This window comes from Aulostomus chinensis, chromosome 5 (assembly GCF_037954235.1).
Source record: "Aulostomus chinensis isolate RoL2024-O1b breed Wild chromosome 5, RoL_Achi_v1.0, whole genome shotgun sequence".
Taxonomy (NCBI): domain Eukaryota; kingdom Metazoa; phylum Chordata; class Actinopteri; order Syngnathiformes; family Aulostomidae; genus Aulostomus; species Aulostomus chinensis.
Window position 1 is genome coordinate 9,445,626 of NC_141324.1, and position 15,307 is coordinate 9,460,932.

At 45.6% G+C, this 15,307-nt stretch overlaps 2 protein-coding genes across 6 annotated transcripts in view; one reads left to right on the top strand and one right to left on the bottom strand.

Annotated features, from left to right (window-relative positions):
- Positions 1 to 5,061, bottom strand: part of LOC147261118 (abl interactor 1-like) — a 25,125-nt gene extending 20,064 nt beyond the window's left edge. For all 3 annotated transcript variants that reach the window (XM_086203004.1, XM_086203005.1, XM_086203003.1), the window contains exon 1: positions 4,815 to 5,061. In XM_086203004.1, the coding sequence (XP_086059130.1) occupies positions 4,815 to 4,931 (117 nt within the window). In that variant the 5' untranslated portion in view covers positions 4,932 to 5,061. The remainder of the gene's footprint in view (positions 1 to 4,814) is intronic.
- Positions 5,062 to 6,094: 1,033 nt separating this feature from the next.
- Positions 6,095 to 14,167, top strand: LOC147261119 (acyl-CoA-binding domain-containing protein 5A-like). 3 transcript variants are annotated; one of them, XM_086203007.1, is made up of 14 exons: positions 6,095 to 6,350; positions 6,481 to 6,603; positions 7,527 to 7,650; positions 8,427 to 8,499; positions 9,000 to 9,156; positions 9,885 to 9,920; positions 10,250 to 10,450; positions 10,592 to 10,807; positions 11,670 to 11,764; positions 12,582 to 12,762; positions 12,893 to 13,101; positions 13,177 to 13,227; positions 13,321 to 13,433; positions 13,528 to 14,167. In XM_086203007.1, the coding sequence occupies exons 2-14, from the start codon at positions 6,495 to 6,497 to the stop codon at positions 13,538 to 13,540; spliced, it is 1,578 nt and encodes a 525-aa protein (XP_086059133.1). In that variant the 5' UTR covers positions 6,095 to 6,350; positions 6,481 to 6,494; the 3' UTR covers positions 13,541 to 14,167. The 3 variants fall into 3 exon arrangements, with proteins under 3 accessions (XP_086059133.1, XP_086059132.1, XP_086059134.1); XM_086203006.1 differs by having other exon boundaries at positions 6,096 to 6,287; positions 13,528 to 14,166; XM_086203008.1 differs by lacking the exons at positions 9,885 to 9,920; positions 10,250 to 10,450 and having other exon boundaries at positions 6,096 to 6,287; positions 13,528 to 14,166.
- The last annotated feature ends 1,140 nt before the right edge of the window (positions 14,168 to 15,307 follow it).

A 15,307-nucleotide genomic window follows, 5' to 3' on the forward strand; every position in this document is an offset into this window, starting at 1 on the left:
AAATAGCAGCGGACTGAATGAACATATTTATACTTTGGAAACCAAACAGGGACGATGCAGCCGCACGGGGGGGGTCTCCTCATCGTCACTGTGAATGATTCTGGGGGTTATCCTCGCCATCAGCCACTTCCTAGTGATGTGTAGTAGTCAGGGTTTTCAATGGAGTAAAAAAAAAATTACGTTTTCTTTTTAATTAATCTACATTGATGACGTGTGACAAGAACTGGACTACTTACAGTCGTTTATCAGATCTCTAACAGATCTTGATGCATAGACTTGTGTTTTCTGGTTAAATAAGTCTGTATAAGACCAGCATGTATTATCACAATAACTAATTAACAGCTGATTTTTTGTGAAATCAATAGAGAAATCAAAAATGTCTTATAGATGAACAGGAAGTCTTTGACAGGCCAGCTGGTCTGCTACTTCCTGTCTTTCATGCTAAGCTAATCATCGTTGTTTCTCCGTAACTGACAACATGGATGAAGTATTAATCTTCTTCAATATCAACAAGAGCGCAGACACAAATGTCCAACTGTGAAATTAAAAGGTTTAAAGAAGGCTTGCTGTTTAGTGTTGGGGGGCAGGCAACCTCAGCACCCCTGCTCATGCACGCTTCACGCCACAGAGATCTGGAGGCCCACTTTGCCCCTAGAGATATGCAATATGGTCGAGGTTTAGCCAGCCTCCAGCCTGGAGAACAGGAAGGCAGCAGCGATCCTGAATCACCTCTAACTTCACCAGTCTGTGTGAGACCATGCTGAACCCCGGAGGTGAAGCTGGAATAGCAAGAAGTTTGTGAGTCATGACGGAAACAGCCATGAGTCAGAGGGGGATCAAGGGGTCTGACGGGGGGCGGGGCCGGTGTGAGTCAGCATCCAGGGACCACATCGGCTCACACAGATGACAAAACAGTGAAAAAGCATTCATTGTCACTTTTAGGCTATGTAAGTTTGAAAAATGGCATTTATTTTCAGATCAATCATGGCTGGAACCAGAACCCTGGGAGCAGCCCATCTGCTCCCGTGGTATTCATTGTTCCACACTGAAAAAGACGATATCGCTCAAAGAGTTGCTATTTTTGTATGCAAACGCCTAAAGAAAGGTAGAAACTTCAAAGCTGAGCTCCAGTTCCATGCCACCCAGCAATTTGTAGCTGGAAGCTTGTCAGTTTTTCAAATAGCTCCTGTCAAATATCTTCCCCGAGAATAAAACTCTGCAGCATCTCTGAGGATCGGCATCCCAAGAAACAGCAGATAAAAGCCATTCTTCATTAGTGGGAGTACGCCGCACTCGCTGCTCATCAACTGCCTTTCTGTGCATGTAGCAATCGCTATTCACAGGGAAGTAAAACAAAAGGGTTGATATTTCGAACATCCCATCTGGGTCTAATGGCCAAGCCCAGGATTGTAGGCATGGCAGTGTGAGGCGCGTGTGTCTGGAGCTTTGACTACCCGCAGAGAAGAAGATGAGAAGCATCTCCAATCCAGTTCTCATCTCTGGATTAAGAAAGAATCGTGAAGCTTTAGCAGAAAGTGACATGAGGTGCAACTATTAGTGCCCCCTCAGAACGGTCCTCTCCAAAAGAGAAACAGAAACTCGAGCAAACCGGACAAGTCTGAAATGAGACAGCCGTGTTCGTCATGGTCGTCGTCTCCAGCACCGCATCAGTTAGGGGATTATTGTATGAAGTTTGCTGTAGAAAGGAAATGATCAAACTCGTTTGTCTCTTTGTTGGGTCCACAGACGCTCCCGTAAGGCTGCGGGCCAGTCGTTAGATGCTGGATTTCTTCAAAATGTAATTCTCATTTTCCATCAAAAACCAGGGGCCAAAGCCGAAGCTCAACATTCCAGGTTTCTAACCTTTGTCAGGAGCTAAAGTCCAACATGAAATCCTCCCTGTGCTTTCAGGCTGCCAGCTGCTGACATCAGCAGGAGACGGATGGCTGCCGTGTGCTCCACAAACAAACATCTGGAGACATTCCCAAGGTAGGACATCAACATCAAACTTCCCGGCCAAAGCTTTGATTTTAGAGTCCGACTGCTATGTCAGTATCAGCTGGAAACATACGGAGGACCCAAGCTGCCATGGCATCACATTCACAGGTCATTAAATGTCTACAACAAGATTAACAATAAAAACAGGCTCTGATTCGTTCATAGACGATGGTTTCAGAGACCTGCTGCCATTTACTTCTCCACCTATTATTCTTTGAGTGAAAGCTTTTCATAATCTTAGTCGTTGCAACATTTACTTTGTAATTACATTTGTTTCTTCATGATTTCCCATGGCATCTTTAGTCCCTGTTTATTGAGCTATTTCATTTGCTGGAGTACGTTTATCCATTCAAACCTGTTCATTCAATTTTCACCAGATTTTCTTTACCAAACTTGTGTGTTTCTGAATCTTCTTCTTGCTTTTCTTGATGTAATCTGTTTAATATTCACAATCATAAATAAAGACTCATGTAAATATGCTGGCAGATTCATATTCAGAGGGAAAATGTCAAACATTACAGGGTGAATGCACAAGTAGGGTAATTTATGCAAAGATAAATCGATTCATCAATGAAAGCCACACTCACTGCTGTATTTCTGAATGTTCATCAGAGACGTGAGCTGAAAGGACGTATGGACGCGTAGACGTGAACACTCACCACTGTAACAACAGCACAATGCTGCCCAGGGCCAATTCATTAAGAATCATTCATCCTAAATGTTTAGCACAATGCGTCGCTGCTTGAGTGCACGTTCATTTAGAACGTGAAGAACACGACGACGCGTGAACGTAGTGATTATTTTACGCCCAGATTTCCTCAGCAGCAGTGACGGACCAACAGCTCTGCGGCGTCTATTTCAAACACAAATTCAAACTCCTGCTGCTGTTCTCCAACATCCGTCACGTGACACGAGGCTTCCACGGCGTGCAATAGTTCCTTTATTCAGCTGGCCGCTGCTTCCATCCTCACATCGGTTCGTTTTCTAGTTCCTGCAGCAGAACCTGCTGGAGCCAGCGAGGCTCTCTGAGTTCACAACACTGGGTTTTTGTGTCAATATCAGAGAATCGTTTACCAGTGTCTTTAATTATCTGTACAAGAACAAGTTCATGTGACAGCCGAATGTTTTGTGGACAGTGTAGATCATGAAGGTCTTCTTTATGAGACAGTCAGCTGTCACCTACATTGACTGGTCTGATTCTGAGTCCTGATATTGATTATTGTCACAAATTCAAACTTTGAAAGGGCCTACTTGCACCATGATGTTCTTGTAATAAGTCAACGTTACTGAATTAAAACAGGAGTCATGATTTATTGCCGTACAGAGATCAAGTATTCAGGAACCAGACCCAACACCAGCTTGGACTCATTTCCTGGACCTGATGTCCAGAGCTTGATGCTCAAGTGGTACACAGCAGGTTGTCAACCATTCTGATGTTTGCTTCTTTTATTTTGATTTTTCAGTAAGTTTACACTTCTTAAATGTATTTTTCATTCATGGTTCATAAACTTTCCATTCAACTCCTGCTAATTTAAAAGCAGACATGTGTTGCAATTTTGGCCTCCTTGACTTAAAGCTTGGAACCGTCTCTGAACATCCAGTATGGGTCAATCGCTGTTGTCAGTTCTATTGGGAAACTGAGGCCATCATGCAGAGCGTCACAGGGTTGTGTCATGGCGTGCAGCAACACTCCAGGATGAAACCATATCATCAGGTCTTACCCTGCCAGACGCCGCACAGCCAACACGGCAGACGCTGCTGTGCTCCACTCTCATTCACAACTGCACGACATGTGAATGTGTGTGAGAGCATGCGTGTTCAGGAACACACGTATGTCCACGTTAACTCTCCTGACAGGGATTTACCATGCAGACACACCTGAAGCAGTGCCACTGACACACACCTGCATCTGATGAGCAGCGGCAGAAGTTACCGGTTCTTTTTCTTTCAAATTTAGTATGCAAATGCTGTACACACACACACACACACACACACACACACACACACTTAGATATATATGTGTGTGTATATACATATATATGTATATATATATATACATATATATGTATATATGTGTATATGTATAGTGTATTTGTTACTCCTCTTTCTTTTGTTTATGTATCTATCAGGCACATTCATGTTTTATCAAAACTACTAAATAAATAATGTACAAAAACAACATTTGATCAAATCCAATGGTTGCTGATGTACTCTGAAGTACTGTAGTACACACTTGATATCAGCAGCAGGAATCGCTCGGTATTACATAATTCCTCATGCTCCCATACGCACATTGTCAGGTGTTTGGAGGCTACGGTACCTCCCGTGGTAACTACATGTTACTAGCATGTTACTAGCTGCTAACCCATTTGCTGGCTTTCCATTTTAACCCGCTTTACACGCGGTGACCTGACGCCCGTTCTGCGTGTCTGGTTCTGATGCTGGCCGGCTGAGGCAGCGGCGGAGGCCATTGCTAGCATGCCGGACCTATCAAAGAGAATCCGGGCGGTGACAAACCGCAGGGTCATAACAACGACACACCCTCCGAAAACCTCCGGCAGCCTTCAATACACCGACTCAAGCCCCGGTAAACCGGGCCCACCGGCCCTAAACTACACAATACCGAACCCATCCACGCCTGCCCGCGCCTGGATCCTGGTACCGGGAGATACCGGGAGAAAAGGCCACTTGATGTCGCGGTTTGAGGGTCGCTTTCCCCCCGACGAGCGTTTCCTGTCCCTGAGGTTTGACTCACTCCTGCTCCAGACACGTCGGCTCGGTCCCTCGCGCTTAACGGCACCAAAGACCCGTCTTACCTGAACGTAATTGTTCTCGCAGTACTCCGCCACCCGGGACAGGTTCTGGTAGCTCTCCACCAGCGCCCGCTTGCCAGCAGGGATTTCCTCCTCTAGTAGCATTTGTAGCTCTGCCATCTTACATCCCTTCGCATGTCGCTCCTCTCGGTCCTCTTCAGTGAGGCGAGGCGGTGATGCTGCCGAGCTGTGTGGCTGAGAAAGGGGCTCCCCCGCCTGGCATTGTGGGGCCGCTAACCTCCGATTCACGACGGCCCGTCACAGACCGCAGCTACGTAATAAACGGAGCGCGATGATTGGCTGAGAGCCCCGGAAGAAGAGCCGTCCACCAATGACCTTCCACTGCGATAGCTGCTGCTGCTGCTGGTTATTATTATTATTATTATTATTATTATTATTGTTATTATTATTATTATTATTATTATTATTAATAATAATTTTGTTGTTGCTGTTGTAATTTTTCAAACTAAATTTTTGGGCTGAAACAACACGTTTAAGAGAAGTTTTATGTCCACTGTGAAATGATTGATGATTCAGAAGGAACCACAAGAGACACGTCGTTGTTATTGTCCACGCAGGTGATTTCTGAACGATATCTTCTGTTATTGATCATCTAAAATCAGCCAGATCTGTTCCTCTTGAACTACGCAAGAAAAAGAAGATCAATTGGTTTCTCAGATGTTTTGAAAATAAACAGAATGTTTCCTTTTCAAATTCCTAATGTTTACGTGGTCTTTTCTGTGTGCAAAATGTAAATAAAATAACTTATTTTTCATAGAAATTAAATTGACCGGTAGATATTGATTATCAGCCAAATTCAGTTGTAAAAATCAGGAAACAAGCAGCTCAGATACCTCGGAACCCTCTCATTAAATAATTCTTGATGCTGTCAGTCGTGGCAGCAGCTGCTGTTGTAGTTGTGGCGATGGTAACAGTAGTAGTGTAGATGATTATATTCCATCACTATAATTTGTTGGCATTTCCAGCGAGCACCTTGAGTCCATCGCTCAGGACGGTCTTAAAGGTTCACACGAGACAAATGTACAAATAACTCATTAGCACGTGCTGTGGCCCCGTATTTTACCAAAAGAAGCACTTTTAAAGCAGCCAAGGTCACCAAACTTGGTTCACATTCATGTGATTTGAGCCAAAGACATAAAGAATATCACAATGTCTCTGAGGTCCGTGTTGCAAGGTGCCGTTATGGCGGTTTGACGTCCCAGCACTACGTTTCCCATACTTCCCTGCGGTTTAAAGCCCCTCTTAAGGGGGATTGTGGGAAGTAAAGGAGTGCTAGTGACGTTTCATCATGCCGTGTGCCAAGGTTTTGATACAAAAAACTACATTTCCCATGATATTGTCCGTCAACCCTTAGCTGTCTGGCTCATCCTTGGCCGGAGTGGAGATTCGTTCTTACGGCATAATGCAGACCCCGACCGGGCCAATGAAGTGATAATTGCACCGGTGAACTTCATGGTGAGTGCTTAACAATCAGCCACACAGTATGCGGCAAAGCTGCTGTTGGAGGGCCGTGAGCAGGTGGGTTTTACCCTCAAACCTCCCAGATGAAGGAGAAAACTGCCTGCATCCTCAGATAAGCTGCAGTGAGATCCTCTCTGGATGCTTCATCAATGACCTTGTTTCCCACGAATTTCTTCCTGGTGTAAAGGTGAAGACTCCCTCATGTCATCCCTGTTGGCGCTCAGCATGGAGCAGGAGGAGGAGGACAACCCCAGCCTGGAGGAGACGTTTGCTGCTGCAGTCAAAGTGATCCGGAATTTACCTGAACAAGGTGGAGGATGTCTCTTCTGTGTAGACAAGATAGGAAGTTGGGAGTGTGTGTTTGTGTGCTCGTGAGTGTGGGGTGTGTACTTGTTGGTGTGTCAACAGCGCAGGTGGATGACCTCCATGCAGGGCTGTCATCACTCCTGGCCGGCCCTCCATTGATAAAGCTGCTCCGGGGTTAAGAGCTGATGAACTCAGCCATCTCTCCGTCTAATGACTCCCTTAGCTCACACGTCTCTGCTGTTTTTAAGCCATTTCCAACTCACCCAGTAGATTTATAATTTATTCAAGTCGGCTTTATTTCTAACACACGTTTAAAAAAAACAACTAAGGTTAACTAAACCTGTCAAAGACAGACTGCAGCTCTTTATACCAGCTACGGGTGTCGGACGGATGACTGGTCTCACACACAGGCACAGTCAAACCGATCAAACCTCAACATTATAAACTGATGGATCCCCTCTCCAAGTGTTCAGGAGGTCGATAGGCCGTCGCCTCAGCTGCAGATCTCACCTGTCAGAAGGGATCTGCTTGTCAAACTTGAAAACACTGTGAAAATGTACACCAATGCTCTGAACAGAAATGTAAGTATTCCAGGCTGGCGCGCCCTGAGAGTCCTCGCCCAGCAGGTCATTGCATCCAAACCCTACGGACTCAGCCTCGCATTGTTTGGATTGAGGAAGTTTGAGGTCATCTGGGATTTCTGTCTCTTCACCACTCTAGAAAAGGCTGCAGTGTGCCCTCACTGTCACTGTGTTTTGGAAAACTGCCCCCAGGGGCAGCATGTATAAAAAGAAAAATGGGGTCTGAAACAGAACCTTGAGGGACCCCACAAGTTAGTGAGGCTGCTGCTGAAGAACATTCACCGAGGTGAACCAGTCGGGTGAGACTGGAGCCAGCTGAGCCCTCCCCTCTCCCTCCTTTACTCAGGTCCGTTCCTGCTGTCTGATGACATGATGCTGATGTTCTACAGCTACTACAAGCAGGCCACCGCGGGGCCCTGCAACATCCCCAGGCCCTCCGGCTTCTGGGACTCACATGGAAAAGCTAAATGGTAAACACTGTAATTTGCTGTTTTAATGCCTGTAAAATTGCTATATCACACACACACACACACACACACACACACACACACACACACACACACACACACACAGTCACTTATTTATTTTGTTAAGAGTTAACAAAAGTTTTAACATTGGGACCTTTTTTTTTAACTGAGATATGATTTGACTTCGGGGTGGATTTGATTGAGTGTGTGACGGTCAGAGTGTGTCTGCTCTTTAATTGATGAAAATGGGGATGATGTCAAACTTAGAAAAGCCTGACACCAGTTGCACTGCGGTGTATTTACAAATGAACAGACTCCTGAGGTCAAAGGGAAGTCCTTCTCTCCATTTAGGCCCAATGTGCACATCTTACTGGGATGGGGCGTGAACCTAAAAACCTAAATGGAACTGGTACCACTGTAAATATGCCAGTTTTGTGTTTCTCTAAGGTCCATGTAATATTTCCTGAGATATTAGAAACATGCAATTAAAAAAAATAACACTTTCTATCCGTCGACCGGACTGAATTGTAATTGAGGGGCTGGGACTGCAGTGTATCTTTCCACATGTACATTTTAAAGCAGCCCAGTTTGTTCATCATCCTGCTGATGGACCGACCCCCCCGACACCCTGTCTCCTCAGCTGAGGTGATAACACCCACACGTCGCTGCAGCGATGCGGGACGGAGTGCGTTTGATGGGATTTAGGCTGCGCTCTGAACTGCACGTCTCCTATTCATGTCATTTGGCGCTCATTGTTGATGGGGACTCTGTGTTGCCAGGGATGCGTGGAGCTCTCTAGGAAATATGACGAAGGAGGAAGCCATGAAGAATTATGTTGAGGACATCCAGCTGGTACTGTAAATCCGGCGGAGCAGCCGCAGCAACGCAGAATACTGAAGAGTTCATCGACCCACTTCACCTCTGCCTTTAATGTGTTGTCATGATTAGGAAAGAGTGTGTGTTTGAGTCCGCATGTGTCTGATAGACCAGCTTCTGGAGGACAACCTGTGTGGGCTGATTCCAGTCTGCTTATTTGATTGAAAGTTGTTCCTTTTTATTTTGAGCATAACTTTAAAACAATAACAGAACCTTTGCCACCTTGTTTATGTTCATCATTTTTTGCCCCCAAGTGGGCTTTATGTTACTGGTCATTCCTGTTCCACCTTAATTGACCCCCCACAACAGAGAATCTAGCGCTGCTTCACAGCTTGTAGTTTCAGTCATAACTTACTGATCACGTAAACGTTGACAGTCCCTTTACACCCATTTAGTTAAACACGAGTTTCCTGCCAGCTGTTGGTGCGCCGCTGATGCCCACGTAACGCTTGGTCGTTATGTCTGTGTGATGTCAGATCTTGGAGACCATCCCAGTCTCAGATGAGGTTTCAGACCTGGTGCAGAGGCTGGGAAACTTCTACACGGAGGTGGAAGGAGACAGGGATGAGGATGAGGGTGGAGACCACGAGGTGGACAGGAGACCCTTCACCAGACCATTTGCCAAACAAGCAGGTATTGATCCTTCTATCTAAGTGTACGGCAAGGCCGGACTGGACTTGGGGGTCTGGGGAATCTGACTCCTCCCCCAGTGGCCTGGGGGGTCAGGATGACACAAGTCCTGTGATGGGTCAGAGCAAAGATGGAAAAATGTTAAAATAAAAAAAGGTGGTAATAATAAAAAGGAACAATAATCATGGTCCTTTTCCAACTTGTCTTTGCCGTCTCCTGCTTGCATAAATAAGATAATTATGAATACATGCATAATAACATGTACCATATTAGTGTAGTATTATTATTATAATTGCATTATTATTTCCATCCGTCGACGTTGTCTTCCGCTTGTTCCCTACTAGTAAGGGTCGCGGGGGGGTGGAGCCTATCCCAGCATCTACAGGCGAGAGGCGGGGTTCACCCTGGACAGGTCGCCAGTCCATCGCAGGGCCAACATACAGAGACGAACAACCATTCACACTCACAGTCACACCTACGGTCAATTTAGAGAATCAATCAGCCTCGTCCCTAAATTGATGTCTTTGGACGGTGGGGGGAAGCCGGAGTACCCGAAGACATTATAATTTCATCACATTTATTTGTATTTATTTGTCTGTTCATCTGTTTGTCTTCTGTCATGCAATTTCATGCAAAAAAAGATGACGTTCCGTCAAAACTCCTGACATCTCCAGAAACTGCTGCTAACCCTCGCATGACTTTTCTCCCTGAAACTGTCCCTCCATCACCAGGCCAGCTGGGCAGAGCTGACAAACCACTGATGGAAGGCAAGTCTGTGGTGTCTGCACCCCCCCCCCCCCCCCCCCAGTCTATGTTGTTGGTTTGGCTTTTGTTTTTTTAGATGCAACTGATTTGCTTTCGCTGTGCTTTTGTTTCGATGTGAAAGGCATCATCCGTAACTCCAAGAGGCATAAATGTGCTGCAGAAGTGTTCCTAGATGCCAGTGTGCTGGTGTGTTGGCTAACGGTGGTTTTTAAGCTGTGTGGTGAAGGTGTTGTTGTGTGTACAAGCTCACAAGTAGTCGTGCCTTTGCGTCACGTAGATGCACACGTTGTGTAGTTAGGGCAGTTACTGAAGTGTCTCCGTGGCTGCTCAGGCTACGGGGATCTGTGGGATGATATCCAAAACCCTGCAGGAAAAGACAGTGTTGATGGTGCGAGTGTGAGTAGCGAGGAGGTGGAGGGAAGCAGAGAAAATAGTGAAACCGAGCAGAAAGAAGAAAGAAGCGATTGGGAGGAAGTGGAGAACGGTGATGCAGTGGACAGTACAGAAGATGAAGACAAAGAGGAGGATGAAGGTATCATCAGTTCTGGTTGTTTTTGTGGGCTGTGAGGTTTCCTGTAATAAAGACACAACACACACAAAGCCGATGAAGTATTTTCACACCATCAAAGGATTCAAACTCCACGCAACTCCTTCCTCCCTCCTCCTGTGTCAGAGTGGCATCCTGACCCCAGGCTGCTGATGGTGGAGAACAAGGGGTGGAGGTCTGACACCCGTGGGTCCAGCAGCAGTGTGGAGCCCAGTGTGTCCTCCTTCACTAACGGGACACACAGCTCCCTCAACAGCGAGGTGGAGGAGGAGGAACTGGCCTGTTCCATCGAGCCCAGTGTGCAAACGGGCACGTACATGCACTTTAATGGACACCTGAGTGGTAAGAAGTTACGTTTATTACAAGACGACCTGCGTGACTGCTAGATGTCTGTAAGATAACACGAGGTTTGAACCCACAAACCCCATCATGAGCATCTGGTTACATCTTCAGTAGACAGGTGTAACTTGTTACTGTGCCAATATTACAAGGCAGAGACACCAGGATTAAAGTGTCAAATGGAAGCAGTTAACAGCAAAGAAGGATGATGACAAAATAGTGAACGGTCTTCAGTCTTGAGCTGAAAAAGACGTTTGTCCCTCCTGCATGACGTCTTTGAGACACGTGTATTTAGCTCCAAGTTAAAGGAGATGGTGAACAACAGCTAAACTGTCTAGAAGCCTCCTTTAAGCTCTCCAGCGTATCATCCGGTAGCATCCACGTCGTCTCCACCACCCAAAGTCGCAGGAATCCGCAAACTCTTTGATCTCAGCTAAAAACAAACTAACGAAGACCTCTGGTGCCTTGCTGCTGCGGACGAAGGCCAAGTGGAAGTCTTAGTTAGTTTGTTCTTCAAAAATCACAAACAATCTCGACAGGTCCTTTTCACAGCAGCCGTTCTGACGTGAGTATGAACACAAGTGGAATGAATCAAGTTAATTTTGGCATCGTTCCAATGAGGTGGACCTCTTTATCTGGTGCTTTGTGCGGCCCAGCAGGCAGAATGGAGCCATCGCTGGGTTTACCTCGCCAAGTCAGAATGACTCCTGGGAAAAGAAACGACCACACATTTCACTAAAGATTGTTAGCCACATGATGCAGGATGAATACAAAATACAATCATTCTGTTTTTAAAACCTGTTTCTTCAATGTATCGAGGATTTATCGTGTTTGAGACTGGCGTGCTGTGCTCTGCACCTTTCAGATCAGAGAGAGGATGTTCCAGAGAAGAACTATCGTTCCACAGACTCAGAAAATGAGGAATTCTGTGACTCAATGGAGCATCTAGCCACGGAGGAGGTGTGACACACATTCAAACATTCATTTCCACAGCTGAATTAGATGGGAATAATGTTGTTCATCATGTGGCTGTTTGCTAAACATGGAGCCACAGGCAGGGAAGGAGCTGGAAGCTGCCTCGGCTCTGTCAGTCGTGAAACACAGTCTCTAAAGCTCTCGGCTCAGTGATGCAACTCTGCCTGACCAGAAACATTCCTGCTCTTAACTGCCTGGAAAAGGGAAATGCAGCTGTCAGTCCACAGCTTTGCATGGATTTAAAGAGATGAGGCTTTATTTCCCCACCGTCTTCAGGCCGTACTTCTCCAAAAAAGGGCATTGTGCCTTTCAAATACTCACAAATAATTGTTGTAGCTCACAAAGACATTGTCCCTCTTGGATTCCCTCGATGTTTCTCCAGAATGTAGAAAGAGCCAACTGCATTTATTTAGCTTCAACTTAATGACAACTGATGTCAGACAACAGCAAAACTGTTCAAAAACATCTGTTTACAAACTCTCAAGCACATCGTCTGATGTAAGCGATGGAGTTTTTATCCTGCTGGTGCTCAGTAACACACAAACCTTTTGATTTCAGCTTAAAAAGGCAAACTAAAGCATTCAGCAAGTCGTCGCTCTAATGCTAAGCTAACCTCTCCCAGCAGTAACTTCATTTGTATGGACAGATGCTTGAGTGATATCCATCTCCTCCAGCTCGTATGAAAGATATGTGTGATTATGTTGAGAATAAAGCGCTCCTGTAAAGAGCTCAACATGAGGGGAAGGCGTTCTGGTGTCAAAATGCCCACTCAAGCTTTGTCTGAGTCTCATTCTTTTACAAGGGGCTGTCCACATCAAAGGTCCCGTCCTCGGGATCAGGAGCTGCCCTCATCACACAAAAGGATCTTCAGTTTGAGAGCAACACTGCTCTGAGTGGAGAAGACAGAAGTGTTCTCAGAGGAGAGTCCCACCTTCAAGACAGGATTAGCCCCGCCCACCACACCAGCTCCTTGTCAATCAGAGGTAGTGCTTCGAATATAGCAGTCAGCTGTGCTGACACTGTGTCTCCCCTGTGTGAACGACCTCCCCGTCTGAAGGCGTCACAGCTCCAAAGCTGCACAGTGTAGCTTTAAGCTCTGACACTCTGTTTCAGGTTCTAAGTCGCCAAAGAGTGCTCGCAGCTCTCAGCTGTGTGTGCGCGTGGACACGACCTGCTGCTGTGTGTCACGGAGTGCACATCCTGAAGGTGCTTCACGGGGGAACGTCAACGAGCAAATCGCCGCGGCTCTGCTGAGGCTGCAGCATGACATGGCCAGTGTGCTGCAGCGGCTGCACTCTCTGGAGGTGCTCAGCGTGTCTCAGGTTGGGAGGCCATTCACTGAATCGCTTTGCTCTTGTGAATTTGTAACTGATGGTTTTTCTTGTATCATTTTTAAGTCAGGGTCGTCTTCCCCGAGGCAGGAGGACCCCCTGCCTGTAGCACGCAAGGTCCTTATGAAATTATTGTTTCCATCTGACATTGGAGATAACAAGCATTTCTGCCCGGACTCCATATTTATGCAGTTCTCTGTTTCTGTGTAGTTGGGGAGACCGTCTTGGTGGCCCTTTGACCACTCGCCCTTCACAGTGGTGCTGACCGCTCTCTGGCCTCTCATGGCGTACTGGCTGGTGCAGCTTTACTCACAGAAGAGACGGTGAGGAGGACGCAGATCAGATGCTGTACTTGGACATCCGCCATCTCTCATTGATGCTTGGACTAAAACTTTGTCTTCTCTTGACTTTTTACAGGAAAATCACCTGATTTGACTGATGAATGATTTGAAAAAAAACACGATTCCTTCGGGAATAAGGTGCACCTTTCTTTGACTCAACGCAATGAGAGAGAGATGAAGGAAAGGTCACAGAAGCAATACTGCGTAGCGTTTGTCTTCAAGTCAGCACTTTAGAAGGGGGAGGTTTGTGTTCTATCAATGGAAGAGCATTTGTTTTCTCGCTATAAATGTAGCATGAGTGCTGATCTGCTTCCTGACATGACTTGAGTTTGATCACTGTCACGTCAACTTTTAATTGAGGTAAATTCATGACTGCTGTAGCTGTAGGCTTTAAATGTGAGGAATTCTATTTACTGTTTCTTCAAGTCTCTTTTTCAATCAAATTTGTAGGTGTTCGACCAGGCATTTAAGCTGCTGAATTCAGATATTCAGTATGTGTATGTATAGTTTTATATATATATTCAGTAAAATGTCATAAAGATGCACAAAGTGAAGGTTCATTCACTATTATTTATATATTTATTCTTGTTTCTTGTCAGCTGCATGATAAACATGAAGAAAAAATCTATTATTTAATAAAAGTTTTGCTTTGACAAACACAGTTGTGAAGCCTCAGTGGGCTGTCCTACTAATTCAATGTTGCAATAAATGCATTTTTGGGAAAATGCATTAAGTTGGCTGAATTTCTGATTTGGTACTGAATGCTTGTGTATGCTGTTAATGAACCACTCTGCTGTATATTTAGTACACAAAATATGTATTGCATGTTGAATTATATCATTTTTAGAAAAACTTCGTATTAAGATTGAATCAAAAAATGATTTAAATTATTGCTGCTTGACCTCATGGTGGATGCAGCCTGGGAATCCAGGCAGCATCTAAAGCAGAAGCAGCCTGCATGGTTGCAAATGCTCAGTGGTTCTGTAGAGCAACAATGGAAGTGTTTTTACTTCCTGGATACTCTAGCCTGTGCTGTGGAGGTCATAATAGGCTCCTATAAAATAAAAATGTGTGCTTATTTTTATTTAAACTATGCATTCATTCACCCAAAATTTTCTTCAACTGAAATATTTTTTAAGTCTTGTCACGATCGCATTTTACATGTGGATTGGATTTCCAGTAAATTAAAAACCTGTGTAATTAATTCGATTTTTTCTTTCGCTAAAATGATTTTGCTGATCAGTGAGAAACAGAAATGAGAGGATGAGAAACACAAGCGTCGGACGGGCAGAGCGCAGCAGCGACGTTCGACATCGGTGGCAACCTACGTCCTCCTGCTACGTCCTACTGCTACGTCCTACCGCTACAACCTAAACACGACGGCACCATTCAGACACCCTAGAAGATTGGTGGTGAAGCACGACCTCTGCTGGCAGAGCACAGATACCACGATCAGGTAGACAGCAGTAACGTAAGCCCCACCTGCTGGCCTGACTGTCGTACTGCACTCCACTCTGAGCACCTTTCATTCATTCTCTATTATTATGCACATTAACGCACCTGTAAAGGTGTGTTCACACGCGTCACGTTTGGTGTGAACACCCCTTTAGTCATCAACAAGGACTATAAATGTTGGTGTTGCATCAGAATGGGAGACTGTTGGTGGCACAAACTTGGCTTGCGGGTCCACAAGTTTTTAGGGGACAAAGAAGAAGTCCGCGGTGCATTGTGGGCCATAGGTTGCTCCGTAGGATGCACCTGAACCGACCTACAATGTGGGCGTGTTTAGGCTGGAATTTAGGTTGCGAAGTAGGTCGCTACTCGCGCCAGTTGTGGTTTGGGACAGCCTACGTCAT